The following is a 17841-nucleotide window of genomic DNA, read 5'->3' as shown; positions in this document are numbered from 1 at the left end:
AGCTATGATGAATGTAGATAACTTAGACACAATGAATTAGGTGGTGTGTTAAATTGTAATTCCTTGTGTCAAAGCAGATTATTCGATAAAATCAAGGAAGTGTCGAACCACCTAGTATGTTGAGTTGCGTTAGTGTGTCGAAGTGTCGAAGTATGTTGCTTCACACATGATTTTGACTTATGCCTATTTTAGTAGTGTTAGCTATTTTGAGCTTTTATAGTTTTGGGCTTTGACTTGGGTCAAAGTTAACCTAAATCTATAAATAGAGGGAGTAACCCTTATTATTGTAATGAAGTGAATAAAGTATTCATAACATTTTATTCACAGTATTTTGTAGTTGCAAAGTGAATAACAAGTTTTCCACAGTTTGTGGGCAGAGAGAAACTCTGCATAATTTTAACTCTTCTTCTCCTTCATCGTTCTTTACTTTCTTTCTTTCTTCATTGTTCTTTTCTTTTATTATCATTGTGTGAGTGATAATAATCTTGTTCATCAAGATTGATTGAAATTCTCCATAGATTTTGGTGGATTTCCAACAGTTAGTTGTGTTCTTTAATTTGTTATGTTCTTCAATTTATTCTTGCTTGTAGATAGTTTTCAATTTTTTCTGTAAAAAACATTTGATTAAAGAATTTGCAGAAAATAAAAAAAGACAAAAAAAGAAGAAGAAGGAAAACATATTTAATACCTTATTAATTGTGTTCTTCAAAAGAATAAAAAATTAATGGTTAAAAAAATATAGACAAAAATGAGAAGTTGAGAAAATATGAAGTAAAACTAAGAAAACAATGAGGGATAGAAGATACAAAAGGGAAAGTATAAGAAATTTGAAATTTGAAATTAATGCAGGGAGGGAAAAATACTTCAATGATGTAGACAAAACAATTAATCAAAGTATATTTAAACGATTTTAGAAAATTTAAATAAAAAAGAAAGGAAAAATAAATTTGATTATCACCTTGTTAGTTGTGTTCTTCAATTTGTTATGTTCTTCAATTTATTCTTGCTTGTAGATAGTTTTCAACTTTTTTTTTGTAAAAAACAGTTGATTAAAGAGTTTGCAAACAATTGAAAAAAAATAGACAAAAAAAACAAAGAATAAGAAGGAAAACAGATTTAATACCTTATTAATTGTGTTTTTCAAAAGAATAAAAAAATATAGATTAAAAAAATATAGACAAAAATAAGAAGTTGAGAGAATATGAAATAAAACTAAGAAAACAATGAGGGATAAAAGATACAAAAGGGAAAGTGTAAGAAATTTGAAATTTGAAATTTGAAATTTGAAATTAATGTAGAGATGAAAAAATATTTCAATGATGTAGATAAATGAGTTAAGGAGGAATGAGTGAGAGAAGGAAAGAGATGGAAGAAAAGGACGCGAGGGAAATGACAGGGAGAATGAAAGATAAATTGATTTAGTGATGTAACATGTCAACTTAGGATTGATTGAAGAGTGTGAAAATATACATGTGGCATGTTGTAATAGGAGATGGATATGAGTAAATATTAATATTAGTTGATTACCAAAATGCCCTTTTAGTAGTGTAAATTTTATGAAGTGAAAGAGCATTATAGGCAAAATATGAGAGAGAGAGAGAGAGAGAGAGAGAGAGAGCTCACTATCTTTTAGGTGTGAAATACCTGTTGGATGCACACAAGACATAAATCTCCAATAGCAAAGTATAGGATAATCCTACGGTATATAGAATATTCTAGTAACTTGATTGTGTAGCTATTTAAAAGGCTTTAGGCCGAAACATGTGATCAGTATATTTTGATACACATTCTGCTACTATTATACTTAGGCAACTCTATAGTTTATTATATTATTTTTACCTTTTTACTGTATTTTTATATTTATTTTTGCCTTTATTTTATTTTCATACTTTATTTTCAGCTTAAATAGTTATCCGATACCTTGTCACCGTACAGACTGTAACTTGAGCTTCGAGAATTAGATTGATGCGTTCTAATATGAGTTGGAAAGCTACGAGAAAGAGCTACAAGTTTTTTGTTGAAGTCAAAAGCTAATTCGGAGCGAACGAGGGTCAAATAATTCTTTGAAGTTCCAGACTTAATTAAAACAATTAGTTTGGACTGATTTTTATAATTTTCGGATCGGATCCCATAAGGGCCTGAATTTCTCTTTTGTTTTATAAGGATCTTCACTGTTACAGTAATCATATTCTGAATTTTCACAATACAATATTGCTTAGACGATTTCATGGAAAAATGAAGTTCACAAGATTAATATGTTGTAATCGGTTTCCGCCAATACTTTGAGGTTTCTTAATTTTCAATCAAATGTCTTTTGTCTTTCAATATTTTGTTCTATATCATGTATGCTTTATTCAAGTTCTATAGAATATGTATTGATTAATTTCGATTGATATATATTCCATAATCGTGTTTGCTTAATTCGCGTGTGTTTAACCTGTTTGCTTAATTCAGAATCTGTTTGCTTAATTCAGAAATTAGGAACACATATAATATATTAGTATTAATGCGTTTGCTATTGTTTCCGTAATCGAAAAGAGATTAGAATCCGCTTATGGCATAAAAATTATATTAACTGATGATAAGTTAGGAAACCAAATCAGTAGATTAACTTATTTTATAATCACTTTTTATAATTACTTATTCTTAATCGAATTGAACCCCCATATTTCATTTTTTTATTTGGTTAATTTTCCAAGAGTCCTTGTGATTAATTTCGATTGATATATATTCCATAATCGCGTTTGCTTAATTCGCGTGTGTTTAACCTGTTTGCTTAATTCAGAATCTGTTTGCTTAATTCAGAATCTTTTCATACTCGAGTGTCGCTTCCCTAGACTACCGTTCTTAATTACTCATTTTTGACCCGTGTGCGACAGCGGATCAACATGTTATCTCAAGGTGGTCAGTCTAAAACGAAAATGACTGACCCATAACACAATCAAAATATTTAAGTGATTCAAGTGATTGAAGAACCAATGTTTAAGTCAAGACTCATAGCAAAAATATTTACTCAAGTATTCTAGGGATTTTTTTAGTTGTGGTGAAAATTGTTCTATAAGGGTACTTATGCCAATTGAAAATAATATATAATCTTAATTTGAAATATTTACGTCAAAACAACTTTCTTACATGAAAACCTTGAAGATATAGCTACATGGAGAAACTTGAAGGTTTTGTAAAGTACAACTCTAAGGTATATTTGCTGAAGAAATATTTGTATGGGTTGAAACATAGTCTAAGACAATAACATTGCCAGTTTGATGAATTTCTTCTTAAACTTGGTTTTGTGAGAAGTAGTACTAACAATCGTGTGTACATATTGAAAAGCAATGAGAAATTTATTCTTTACCATATTTTATATGTTGATGATATCTTGATGAAAAACTCTAGAAAGGAAGAGATCTATATGCTCAATGAGGTTTTAAATGGTGAATCTGAAATTAAATTTCTTGGTGAAGTTAAGAGAAGTGAATTGCTTTTATCTAAATCTGGTTACTTGAAGAAAGTGGTGGAGCGTTTTATATTGCAGGATTCTAAAACCCTCATCTTTTGAGTTATCACACAAAGCTTTTAGTTATACAATATCCTCAAACTGAAGAAGAAAAGATGATGGAGAGTACTACCTATGCCCGTGGGGTTGGAAGCATCATGTTGTAGCAAATTAGACTTAACATATGTAGTTAGCAAGTTAGCATAGTAAGTCAGTTTATGGTCAATCCTAGTCAAGTTTATTGAGAAGCTTTGAAGTGGGTGTTGAGGTATTTGATCGGCTCATCAAAGGATGACTTGAAATACACATAGGTGGCTCAAGAGGAAGATGATTTAAAAGGTTCTGTGGATGCAAACTATGAGGAAAATTTGAACACTAAAAAATCCTTATCGAAATTTATGTTTACGGTATTTGAAACAACTACAATTTGAAAGGTAAGTCAACAACCAATGGTTGCATTATCTATTACTCAAGCGAACTATATTTCCCTTGTTGAAAGGGGGGTTAAGGAAGCCATACGATTGAGAGACATGATTGGAAAGTTAGAGATCCTCAATAATGTATGAAGATACATTGTGATAGTCAAAATGTTATTCCCTTGGTCAATCATCAAATGTATCATGAGAGGACAAATCAGATTGACATTCATTTGCACTTCATAAAAGACATGATCGAGTCAAGGAAGATTGTAGTTCATAAGATGGCTTCGAAAGAGAGTTTGGAGCATTTGTTCACCAAATCATTATCTAGATCAAGGTTCAAGTGGTGCATATGTTCAAACTTATATATCTATTTTTATACAATATGCTTTCTTATATAAAAATATAGTTAATAATATATATTTTCTGTTAAATGTTTTTATGATATTAAATTCTTTTGAAAAAAATAAGAATAGTTTAAAGTTTTTATATTTTTAATTATAAAAATTTATATTTTTTTGATAGAAAAAATTTATATGTTATATTTTTAACATTTTAAATATATAATAATTATTGCCCCCACTCTTAAGTTTTTTTTGCCTTGTCCCTATTTCTTTAAACAAATTTTGAATAATAGTAAATCTTAGAATTGATCTCTTTTTTAAATAGATCAGTTTGATCGAATTAAAAAAATAAAATTTATATTTACTCTTCATTTATTTTCTCTTCTTCTCCTTAAAATTTTATTTATACTTTTGCCTGATTAATTTTTGCTGAAGAGCATTTATTATTTATTTTAAATGTCACTACATATAATGACACTACATATTTCTCAATCATAAAATATACTATATTGTTAGAAGAGAAATTAAAATATGCAAAGACTTTATCTCACTATTTTAACAGCAAAACATGGAATATGCAATAATAACCAACAAAATTTGACAATTTGATTTATATATATCTACAACTATAGGCATATTTGTTGTTGCACCACTAAAACTGATGCTTTGCAATCAAGATCTGAGGAAGCCAAATAATCTCCAACAGGACCCAACTCAGGAAACTCACTCCAATCTTGAAGCCCAGAAGTCTGATGAGAATCGAGTCCATGTCTTCTCCCAACTATAATAAAATCATGTTCATCTACCATTTGACGAAGAACATCAAGTGTTTGTGATCCACCCTCCACTTCTATTCCTCTTAATTTTACATTTCCCACTCTAGATTGTTCTACCTGAACATCTTTTAACATTGCTATATCAAGCATTGTATCCAAATTCTGCCTTTCCTTTCCACTTTTGTTCTTGTCTACAATGTGATATATCACAAGCTCAATGCTAGTGTCTCGTGCCGCCCGGTTCGCCAAACATAAAGCCTCTCTATCATCTCTTCCACCAAAAAACACCAAGGCTAATCGAAGCGACGAATCTGCTGGATGAACTACGCGGCTCACTAAGATTCCAACTGAGCATGGAGATTTTTCCAACACATTACAGTTTATAGTCCTTATGTTTATATCATCATATTCAACTTTGCCATCACTTGACCATTTTTTATGAAAAGGAAGGATCATAATTGATGAAACCTTGTCCAATGCTAGGTGACAAATATCTTCATGCATCAAGTTAACAGGAGATATTGCAGTGTAAGGGTTTATAATTGCTGCACCTTGTTTATCATGTTCATATAGTTTGAGACTAAGAACAACACTATCAGAATAAGAGTCATACATGTTTAAAGCAACAACTTTCTTCTTCTTGTGAGAAATGAAAATTGGCGAGGACCTTCCCGCTAATTCGATTAAATGTAAGGCGTCTACGGTGACAGGATCTTCTACTATAGGGTAACATAAATCAATAAATCTTGTGATAGAAGTTACATGGTGTTGTTTATGAATGCAAACTAGCATCTTCAGTTCTGAGTTGAGTTTCATATTAAACAGGTTCCTTTTTTGATAGCCAGCATATTTCCTTGAAGGATCATACAAACGTTTTACCAACAAGGGAGTCACGCAGATTGAAATCATGATGAATATCATAACTATACAAAATGTTTTCAAACGAATATCCTGCATTCACAGACAAGTATACATTATGCTTTGGTGTAAAAAAAACATAGTAGAAGAAAAAGGAAGAGTTTCTGATAAGTTTAAGTACTTACAGTTCTGTCCAATGCAGTAGAGTACATGGTTACTTCCACAACACCTTTGCAGTTCAAAAGTAGGGCAAGAGCGATACCGTCTTTTAAAGGCATTTTGAAAAAGACTGAAGCTAGATAGCATGTAACCATTTTGACAAAATAACCACTAAAGAAAACAAACAAGATAATATCAAGTGTGGGAGATGTTGTTAAATTCCAGAAGCCATATTCCATCTTCATTGTACTAGTAGTCATGAAAATTGGCAAAAGCAATTTTATGCCCAACAAATGAACCCTTTTAATCAAGGTGGATCCTAATGGAGGTCCTGCAGGCGTAGCCAATCCGAAAATAAAAGGTAAAAAAACAGGACCTCTTTCTATTTGTCCTGAAATCCAACACAAGAAAAAGAGAATCCCAATTACAATGTTGACGTAAATGTCCTTAACTTCTTTCCCTTCCGGTGTATGTTCAACAATCCAAGACATGGCAGGACGGTAGATAAACAAAATGAAGATAACCACGACAAATAAACATACAAACCTCAGGCTAATTGGAATAGCCTGATTGTGACTAATCATAGTAGATGAAATAGTTACAATAATGTTACTGAATATGTCGCCAACCAAAGCGACAGATAATGCTAATCTCCCAAGTTCAGAGTTTAGAAGTTTAAGGTCATTCAAAAGAGAAACAATCACTGCAAATGAAGTTGTATTGTGTCCTACCATTACTACATCTCCTTCAAGAGGACTATTTTCATATTCACCCCTAATCGCAAAATGACGGGTACACAAACCAATTACCATAGGAGCTATTACCCCGAAAAGCGAAATCGCCCATCCTTTTCTTCCCGTTTTTACAATCATGCTGAAATCCATTTTTACACCGGTTTCGAATAAGAAGAACACATAACCGAGTGCTGATATTGTTGCTAGTGTATCTTGACTTCCATAGGGAAACACTAATTTTTTATACTCCTCAAATACCGGCACCATTGGTCCTAAAATTATCCCGGTCTACAAAAAAAAAAAGAAAAACATAAATAATCACACAAATTAATTTCGCATGCTCATGCATGATCCTATAGGGTCGTGCAAAAAGTTTTGATTATGAATGAAATTTCTTACCATCATTTGTGAAAGGAGGACTGGTAAACCAAGTTTCTTGAGAGGGAAATTTAAAGCTCTTGTTATGGTGTACATTAGAATCATTTGAAGAAGGAATACCGGGAAAGAAGATTTTAACGGACTTTTTCCGATTTTGTGATCTCCCCATATGCCGTCAGAGAGAATATTAGGAGGAGCAGCAATGCAAACATGATAGCGTCGACTATAATGAGCATTTGGGGAAGAGGTTGAGTCATTCAAGAATGTCATTATTTCAAATAAAGTTTCGTTTACATTTATTCTATCCATTCTATCCATGGCGAAACTCAATCCTCGCGACAAAAAAATGAATTGTTAATGAGAAAGATGCATGGATTAAGTGTATGTAATTAACAATTAAATATGTAATTAAAATGTTTAACTTAGCTTATAGCTTCGCTGTGAAGGTTGTGTTTTCGCGTGATTGGGAACTAATAATACGCTAATTTGGGTACGACAGCGGAGAACCAAAGTTAGCAAAATTCAACTTGGGGCGAACTGGCTAATGTCGAGGTTACCCTTGCAGAAGGATCAAAATGCAAAATAGACAAAAATTAGGATTAGAAATAAATAAGGCAGCGTGTGATATCGCATTTTGACTATTTGTTGAGAAGTAGACCATAAAACGACGCAAAGATGCGTCTACGACTTCACTACAGCGATGAATGAATATAAAAATTATGAATCTGGAGCCGGCTACGTGTCACGTATACAGACACTACCTCGAATCAATCGACGTATCATATTTAATGATTCAGTGGGAGAGGGTACACAGGAAGTTTCGATAGACCATCAAATTATTATTATTATTATTATTATGAAGATAATAAAAATATCTAAATATAATGTTGTGTATGTGTGTTATTATTATTATTATTATTATTATTATCTAGTGACTGAGTTCATTTGCCACCACAATTTTATTCCTTCCTCCACTTTGCTTCCTCTATCATCATATATCTTATATTTTGTATTTTATTTATATATTTATTATTATATAAAACAACTTCTTCTCCCTTATCAACTCCTTCAGGTCTCTTTTTACTGAATTCTTAAATATCAATCTTTTTTTTATTTTTCTTGCTTGATTCGTTTTATCTGGGGAACTGCTTCCGGTAAGTTCTTCTTCTTCCTTTCAATTTTTCTCCCGGCGTTGCTGTTGCTGTTACTGTTACTTGTTGTTTGTTATTCTTGTATTTGCAATTACAATTGATGTTGCTGATTCCGTAATTCAACTTTTCCCCAATTACTTTTTTTTTTGTTGATTTTCGGATATTAAATTTCCTGGCTATAAGTGTGTTGTTGTTGATTTTTCATTCTAATCATGCGTTCTTACTTGAAGTTTTAAATTGTTACTATTTTTGTTTCTGAATTGAGTTCCATACTGTAAGTGGATATCACCTGTGATTTTTTATTGGTTATGTTTTACTTGAAGGAAGAATTAGGAGTTTCACAAGTTAAGGAGCAGATTATGAATGATTTTCATACACTCAATATATCTTACCTTATCTATTGTAAATTTAAACAATGCTTTAAGGGGTTATTTCAACTAACTCTTGATTCTTTTTTCAGATGCATCTATGTTAATTAATTTAGGCACTCTTCTACACATTTATTGCTTTGGAGTCATTTCAAAGCAAATTGTGATGTATTTTCTTTGGAACTTTGACTTTTGTATATTTATGATGTTCATCTTCATCGGGTTTTATGAAATTATGAATATGGAATGGAAGTGTTGCTCTGTTTCAAGACTTGTTTTGGAAAGTATTTTATTTGGCTGACAAGTTTTTAAATTTCTTTACTTTAGCCATCCTTGATTTATTGTGATCTAGTAACACTTTTGACTGAAATATATGATTTTTATTGAATATGTGTTTGATTATTTATTTATCCTTTATACTCTTATGTATTACTTGAAGTGTCATTATGGTTTTGGCTACATGGTGCTGGTTATGAGGAGTTGTTTCTTGTCTTAATGGTTTATCTCATTTGCTTATGCATTCTTTTGCTTCAAGAGTATTAATTGTTGGCTAATATGTTTTATTAATGAATGCGGCCGGATATTCAGGAATCATGGCTAGAGTTTTGGCTCAGTCACTTAGTGTTCCTGGCCTAGTGGCTGGGCACAAGCACAGTCAACATAAGGGATCGGGAAAATCTAAGAGATCAGTCAAGACGATGTGTGCTTTGCGAACAAGCGGATTAAGAATGTCAGGTTTCTCAGGACTTCGTACTTTCAATCATTTGAATACTATGATGAGACCTGGACTGGATTTTCACTCAAAGGTATCAAAGGCAGTTTCTTCACGGCGGGCAAGGGCTAAGAGATTCATTCCTAGAGCCATGTTTGAGCGTTTCACCGAGAAAGCAATCAAAGTGATAATGCTAGCTCAGGAGGAAGCAAGACGTCTTGGTCACAATTTTGTCGGAACTGAGCAGATTCTTTTGGGTCTTATTGGTGAAGGCACTGGTATCGCCGCCAAGGTTTTAAAGTCTATGGGAATCAACCTTAAAGATGCTCGTGTTGAAGTGGAGAAGATAATTGGAAGGGGTAGTGGATTTGTTGCTGTCGAGATTCCATTTACTCCCCGTGCAAAGCGTGTATTGGAACTTTCACTGGAGGAAGCTCGCCAACTTGGTATGCATTTGTTCACCTTCCTCTATTATATTTTATAGCCTAATTTATAGTGTGCAGAAAGCATTTGTTCTAACTGTGTTATTGGTCTTATTTCCAACCCCCCTATAGTACTTACTAGTTTTTGTTATGTAATTGTTGCTTGAAATAAGGTATAGATGATCTGTCTAACACAATTTAAAGAAAAATAAATAAAATAAATCGTGAATCATAATGATCGTTTACTTATCCCTTGTATTTCATCTTGAGATTTATGTTAGCGAGAAGCCCACATATTCCCTATGCAATTGGGTGCATTAAAATGATTGTTACGGGTATTTTTGGAAATATAATAATATTAACTCATTTAAATTCTTTTCTTTGGTCTTGATGATCTGGTCTTTTATTTCTTATAAAAGGACAGGAGAATGTACTATCTAGCTTTGATTGTATTTAAAAAAATTTAGCTAGCGGCTATTTGTGATTTTTTCCAGTGGTTGGCTTGTGTTTGGGAAATATTATATTCAATTGTAAGTCTTAGCTCATTAAACTCTGACTCTTACACCATGAAAATTTCAGGTCACAATTATATTGGATCAGAGCACTTGCTTCTAGGTCTTCTTCGAGAGGGTGAGGGTGTAGCAGCACGTGTTCTTGAAAACTTGGGCGCTGATCCTACTAATATTCGCACACAGGCTAGTATTATGCCTTTGTTTATATCTTTTTTTTACCACATTAATGTTTGCATTTTTTCTTCTTAATTTGCATTAATCTGATAGTTTCTTTGGAATGGGCATAGGTTATTCGCATGGTGGGTGAGAGTGCTGACAGTGTTACCGCTACTGTTGGCTCAGGAAGTAGTAACAACAAAACACCAACTTTGGAGGAGTATGGAACCAATTTGACCAAGCTAGCAGAAGAGGTAATGACAGTTCCTCGTTTTCTTCATGACAGAAGGTGGATGATACTACTTGGTGCATAAAAGCTAAAATGTTTATCATCTGTCCCTCAGGGAAAGTTGGATCCTGTTGTGGGAAGGCAGCCACAGATTGAGCGTGTCACCCAAATTTTAGGCCGCCGCACCAAAAATAATCCTTGTCTTATTGGAGAGCCTGGTGTTGGGAAGACAGCAATTGCTGAAGGTCTTGCTCAGCGGATTGCTAATGGTGATGTACCTGAAACAATCGAAGGAAAAAAGGTTAAAAGAAAGAAACATCTAGCCCTTACGTTATTAAATTGCCGACCATTTAGTTGAGTTGTTATTCTATATTCGAGTACCATTTTTTCGGATGCTTCAAGTAATTATGAAAATACCCAGTTTTTTTCTCTCTGGAATTTTACGTCTTGAAAAAACATTTTATGGCACCTGGGTGATGATAGTATTTAGGAAGTGCTATCTGGTTTCAGTCACATGGTTTCCATTAATAATTTCATTGTGTAGGATAGGTATTATAATTTTTACTTGCTGGATTTTTGGGAGTGTAATATGATTTTGGAATAATGTGAATACTTTCTTTGCTCAATTGTTTTTGACATACAATTCTGTTTTGGATATACTTTTCCTTACTCTTTAGATTATTAATCATGAACAACCAAGGGGGTATTCAGGTCTCTTTCAATTATTTTAATTATATTTTCAAATTTATGGCTATAGAACATCAATGATTAACTTCAATGCTGTTTCAAGGGGTCATATATGTTGATTAAGTATTTAACCTCTGATAACTTTTCCATTATATTTGTTGTTGACACATCCCTTTTTGAAGAGCCCTTTAGGCTTGAAGTGCATTAATGCGCTGATTAATTTTTACCATAATTTGAAATTCAAATATTATTTAGAAAAACGATGTAGTCAAGGATCAATGTCCGCGCAAGTTGGTAAGGGAGGCTTTGATGCCATGATATAATCAACTTTTCCATAATCTTAAACTGTTATTTGAAGGCATGTGATTATGAGTGATTTTATATATCCAACATATTCTTATAATATGCTTTGTTCACATGAACTAGGTTATAACCCTCGATATGGGTCTGCTTGTAGCTGGAACCAAATACCGTGGTGAGTTTGAGGAGAGGTTGAAGAAACTGATGGAAGAAATCAAACAAAGTGATGATATTATACTTTTTATCGATGAAGTGCACACTCTAATTGGAGCAGGAGCAGCTGAAGGTGCTATTGATGCTGCTAACATTCTAAAACCAGCTCTTGCAAGAGGTGAACTACAGGTAGTAATTTCCTTGAAGTGTTTAAAATGGATTTATTGCTTATTGATCATGTCTATGAAGTCATTGTGCTATATCCAAGCAGATGAAATAATTGGTTTTTAGTTGGATTAAATTAGCACCACTCTTGAATTTTTCATAGGAAAAAGTTTGGACCTTCTCTGATCATAAAACGTCTAGCAAATCCACATCTTCCAAAAAGAATATATGATATGTCTTCTGATAGTTCAGTATGGTCACAGGTTGTTGCTAACTTGCTGGCTAGTAATCAGAATTAAAGAATATATGCCTAAGTATCAAACTAATATTGGACTTTTTAATCTAAAAATTGAAGTGTTGGCATTTCCTACTGTTTCAATCTTGGTCAATAATGGATATCAAATGGTCAATTTAGGCACATTTTGAAGTGCCTAGTGCCCGCATTATTCTTACCGTCACGAGTTTCTTCTAAATTAAGCGGTTTGATGGAGTTCACACTCTGCTGTTTATTGTTAAATTGTACTATACAATGTTGACTTAAATATTACTGCAGTGTATTGGGGCCACAACATTGGACGAATACAGGAAGCATATTGAAAAAGACCCAGCTTTGGAGAGACGATTCCAGCCAGTTAAAGTACCAGAACCAACTGTAGATGAAACCATACAAATACTGAAAGGACTTAGAGAACGTTATGAGATTCACCACAAGCTCCGCTATACTGATGAGGCTCTTATAGCTGCTGCGCAACTTTCGTACCAGTATATCAGGTTTGTCATGAATTGTCTATTCGCTTTTCTATTTATTTTGCATATCATTTATGCTGGTATAGATATCACTTCGATGTTGCATGTTTAACCGGAAATTTTCTATTGAAAAGTGATGTACATGTTCGACTTCTTGAATTTAGGAGTTGTCCTCTATGTAGCTCTTTGACTTTGCCTTGTCTAGCAGTTTAACCATCTAATCTATGATAATTTAATATTTTATTTATTTTTAAAAAAATTAAAATATCTATGTAGCAGTACTCCTGGATGTTTAGCATCGCTCTTTGGTGACAATAGGATATAGTTCGATATGAGCGGTGCAAATATATCACAAATATCTTCATGTATTGAACTGGACATCTTTATTACAATTACAGATTTTTCTTTTTGCAAATTGTGATCATTGCTTTTCAATATATTTTATTAATGAGAAATGGTCAATTTCTATTGACATGTGCATCTATGTAAAATATTTTTCTTGTTAATGTATTTAGGCTGAATCATGCCTTTAAATTTCAAGAATTTCCCATATTAATGTCAATGTCATAAATATATGGACTCCTGGGGTTGTAATTCTAATATAGCTGTTTGATTAATACCTATGTTATCAAAATGCTCATCCAATCTTTTCAAAGTGATTCCTGGCGTATAATAATGTTTGTTCTCTGCAGTGATCGATTTTTGCCTGACAAAGCTATAGATTTGGTTGATGAAGCTGGTTCACGAGTCCGTCTTCAACATGCACAGGTATATTGTTTGTCTACCCTTTTACTAGCAGTTCTAGCTTCAATTATTTAGCTAATTGGGCTATTATGTGCTTCCAGTTGCCAGAAGAGGCAAAAGAACTTGACAAGGAGGTCAGGAAGATTGTTAAGGAGAAAGAGGAATATGTTCGCAACCAAGACTTTGAAAAGGTAACTTCTTTCACTGAAGAGGCAAAAGAACTTAACAAGGAGGTCAGGAAGATTTAACTTATAAAGTTCTTAACATCAAACATTTTTCAGGAAGATTGTCAATCACCTTTATACAACGAGATAATATTGTTTGTCTATGAAAAATATCCGTGCTCGAGTAAATATAAAAAGAATTCCTGAAATTTTATAGTTGGACTAGAATGACCGCTGCTTCTAGTTCATTGAGTTCAAAGAATACTTTAGTGTTACCCCAGTGCTTTGTTCCTTATTTGAATATGCAATGTTTTGGTGTGACTTGATGACACATGAATTTCTGATAGGCTGGAGAACTGCGTGATAAAGAAATGGATCTCAAGGCGCAGATCTCAGCACTTATAGAGAAAGGCAAGGAGATGAGCAAAGCAGAGACTGAGACAGCAGATGAAGGTCCCATTGTGACTGAAGTTGACATTCAACATATTGTGTCCTCCTGGACAGGCATTCCTGTTGATAAAGTCTCAGCAGATGAATCTGATCGTCTCCTCAAGATGGAAGATACTTTACACAAGCGAATCATTGGTCAGGATGAAGCAGTGCAAGCCATTAGCCGTGCTATCCGTCGAGCCCGAGTTGGATTGAAGAACCCTAATCGTCCAATTGCCAGCTTCATCTTTTCTGGTCCAACTGGTGTGGGGAAGTCTGAATTGGCCAAAGCATTGGCTGCATACTACTTTGGCTCTGAAGAAGCCATGATTCGTCTTGACATGAGTGAATTTATGGAAAGGCACACAGTCTCCAAACTTATTGGTTCACCTCCAGGATATGTTGGTTACACCGAAGGCGGTCAATTGACTGAAGCAGTTCGACGTCGTCCTTACACTGTTGTACTCTTTGATGAGATTGAGAAAGCCCATCCTGATGTATTCAACATGATGCTTCAAATCCTTGAAGATGGAAGACTAACAGACAGCAAGGGTAGAACTGTGGATTTCAAGAACACACTTCTTATAATGACATCAAATGTTGGAAGCAGTGTGATTGAGAAAGGAGGCCGCCGAATTGGATTTGATTTGGACTACGATGAGAAAGATAGCAGTTATAATAGAATCAAGAGCTTGGTGACTGAGGAGCTAAAACAATACTTCAGGCCAGAGTTTTTGAATAGGTTGGATGAAATGATTGTTTTCAGACAACTCACAAAATTGGAAGTGAAGGAGATAGCAGACATAATGCTCAAGGAGGTGTTTCAAAGACTTAAGACCAAAGAAATTGAACTTCAAGTCACAGAAAGATTTAGGGACAGGGTGGTTGATGAAGGTTATAATCCTAGTTACGGAGCTAGGCCTCTAAGAAGAGCCATAATGCGACTTTTGGAGGATAGCATGGCTGAGAAGATGCTCGCCAGAGAGATCAAAGAGGGTGATTCTGTCATAGTGGATGTTGATTCTGATGGTAAAGTGATTGTTCTCAACGGTAGCAGCGGCACTCCAGAGTCGTTACCAGAGGCTCTTTCTATATAATGTGGTTGGTTACCTTTTCTATGATATATGTACTTGATTTATTTAAAGCATAGTCATAGTCTGTTTTTCTTGTCAATAAATCTTTTAATCTATTACTGATAGGCCGAGTTACGATTTCCCTTAGCAGCCCTAGCAAATCAAGTTATAAAAGGGGTTTACATCACAGGAACAGGTGGGATAAGGGAAAACCAAAAAGGGTGTGTGAATGATGAAAAAATATTCTGTGTATGGCATGCCCTGGACATGTTCATCTTCATCCATGGCTATTTCGTCGGAAGCTGGAGTATTTTTATGTTTTCTCTGATAGACTATAACATCCCAGCTTTGTTGTATAGTATTGCTATGGCGTATTTATTGATCGACATGTAATGACAAATACTTGTATGACAACAACAAATTCAAGGTAATTAGATCTGTTGGAAATATGTAACCTAGTATACAGTGGGTTGCATGTTTTTGAGGTTCATGTCATAGGTTGTATTCTTGGTTTTATGAGTCCGACTTTGTTCCATTTATCAATCCTCTCTATTTACTGTTCATTTATGAGAGAGATGAATACATGTGATAAATTAGTGGAATCCATTTTAATAAGTGGATTCATGAATAGGTTCTACTAATTTACTACTGGTGTTTTTTTTTTTCATAAATGAACAGCACATAAAGAAAGAAATGCGATCCCCAAATAATATTTTTACAGCCGTTCTATATGAACACAAATGTTTCCACGCCAAATGTAATTAGAGACCAAATTGGTGTTACACGGAAACTAAGGTATGGTAAAAGTTGTTAAAAAGTAAAAATGCATGACGTAGGTGTATGGATATACTATGTAGTGTTAGCTTTTTGTGTTCATAAATCTATCTTGTGATCTTTTTAGTATGAGCAATGATAATTGAAAATAAAAATCTTATCTATCTTATAGATACTCTTATAGAGACTACATATAAATAGTCAAAATAAGTGTTTATTTGTAGCCGAGAGAAAAATGTAAGACTTGTACTAAAGATATTATTAAGAAATTTAATATAGAAATAGTCTTAAAAACTGTGGATTCATTAAAACATCAATTTTTTTTAAATACAAGACTACTATTTTTAGATTTCTTAAAATGTGTCTTTAAAATACAAGTCAAGTGGAGCTATGGCTTTGAAAAAAAAAAGTGGAAGGAGTTGAAGAATTTGAAAGGGTGGTTTTTGAAATTTAACAACTGAGTTTCATAATCTAACAATTGAGTTTGCAATGAAATTTACTAATCCTACTTGTCTGCAGAACAAGTCGGTGACTCCATACAGTTAGCAAACTCGAAGGCGTTCGATTCTGAATCCAACCGCTCAAATTTCAATATTTAAAGTAAAATTTATTTTAAAATTTCAACCACTGGTTTCAGCTACCTGCATGCAGTTGTGACTGCACTAATAAATTCACATATAATTTATCAATAAAGTAACTCTAGAACCAAATTTAAGTCACAGCCAATGCCAAGGGAAAATTTTGAAAGGAATTCCTCTTTAGTTGGAGAGAGAAAGAAGGAGAAACATTAACAATTATAGAAAATAGAATTGAAAGTACTAGAGTATTTTTTGGTGAACTTATGGATGGAAGAAAGAGAAATTTTCTCTTGATATTATAGCCAACCATTGTAGCATGCATATTCATTATAAATACTTCATTTTATTTCATTTTCTAAGATCAGAGAGTGAAAAGCCTTTTTTGAGATACATATCCAAAAGAGAGTTTATCCACCATATTTGTTGGTGAGAGTTGTAATAATCATTGTGTTATTATTCATTTTAAACAGGAGATATACTTGTTGTTCCATTGTTATTGTTATATAGTTATTATAGTGGGAAAGTTTGATCCAGGGATAATCATTTATCCGCCGACCTTGTTTTAGGCGTTTGTTTTTGTGTTACCTTTCCCAACAAGTGGTATCAGAGCTTCGGCTCACCACACATTTTAACTTTTATTATTACAATGGACGAGTCAACCTCTGTGGGATCATCAACAATGATCAAGTTAACTTCTTCAAATTACTCCATTTGGAAACCCAGAATGGAAGACATACTCTATTGCAAAGAGTTGTATCAACCTTTGCAAAATGAGGGGACGAAGCCTACCGGAAAGTCTGATGAAGACTGGAATATCATGAACAGGAAAACTGTCGGACAAATTCGACAATGGATCGATCAAAGCGTTTTTCATCATGTTGCGCAAGAAACAGTTGCGTACACATTATGGAAGAAACTAGAAGCTTTGTACGAGAGAAAGACAGCCCAGAATAAAGCCTCTACTATTCGAAGATTGGTGAACCTCAAGTATAGAGAAACTAGGAGTGTTTCTGAACACTTGAGCGATTTTCAAAGATTGATAAATCAACTCACCAATATGAAGATGGTGCTTGAAGATGAATTGCAAGCATTATTATTACTAAGTTCCTTGCCTGATAGTTGGGATACGCTTGTGGTTTCATTGAGTAACTCAGCACCACAAGGTGTTCTAACATTGGACATAGTAAAAGATAGCATGTTCAATGAAGAATCTAGAAGGAAGGAACAAGGATTGACGACTGAGTCTGAGGCGCTTGTTACTGAGTATCGTGGAAGAAGTATCCACAAGAAGTTCAATACTAGAGACAAGTCAAGGG

At 33.7% G+C, this 17841-nt stretch overlaps 2 protein-coding genes across 5 annotated transcripts; one reads left to right on the top strand and one right to left on the bottom strand.

The window, feature by feature from the left end:
• Positions 1-4780: 4780 nt before the first annotated feature.
• LOC127078531 (cation/H(+) antiporter 4) lies at positions 4781-7737 on the bottom strand. Its single transcript, XM_051018981.1, has 3 exons — positions 7183-7737; positions 6076-7071; positions 4781-5983 (listed from the first exon to the last, which is right to left on the bottom strand). Exons 1-3 carry the CDS (start codon positions 7477-7479, stop codon positions 4883-4885), a joined length of 2394 nt encoding a protein of 797 aa, XP_050874938.1. The 5' UTR covers positions 7480-7737; the 3' UTR covers positions 4781-4882.
• A 363-nt stretch (positions 7738-8100) lies between these two features.
• Positions 8101-16167, top strand: LOC127078526 (chaperone protein ClpC, chloroplastic). Of its 4 annotated transcripts, none has more exons than NM_001426860.1 (11): positions 8101-8315; positions 9269-9838; positions 10394-10509; positions 10614-10736; positions 10827-11012; positions 11825-12040; positions 12570-12787; positions 13456-13531; positions 13609-13698; positions 14019-15201; positions 15325-16167. In NM_001426860.1, exons 2-10 carry the CDS (start codon positions 9274-9276, stop codon positions 15195-15197), a joined length of 2769 nt encoding a protein of 922 aa, NP_001413789.1. In that variant the 5' UTR covers positions 8101-8315; positions 9269-9273; the 3' UTR covers positions 15198-15201; positions 15325-16167. The 4 variants fall into 4 exon arrangements, with proteins under 4 accessions (NP_001413789.1, NP_001413788.1, NP_001413787.1 ...); NM_001426859.1 differs by having other exon boundaries at positions 15322-16167; NM_001426858.1 differs by having other exon boundaries at positions 15300-16167.
• Positions 16168-17841: the final 1674 nt, after the last annotated feature.

The sequence above is a fragment of the Lathyrus oleraceus genome, chromosome 5, assembly GCF_024323335.1.
Source record: "Lathyrus oleraceus cultivar Zhongwan6 chromosome 5, CAAS_Psat_ZW6_1.0, whole genome shotgun sequence".
Classification (NCBI taxonomy): Eukaryota; Viridiplantae; Streptophyta; class Magnoliopsida; order Fabales; family Fabaceae; genus Lathyrus; species Lathyrus oleraceus.
Note: the sequence above shows the minus strand (reverse complement) of the source record. Positions and strands in the feature narration are given on the sequence as shown.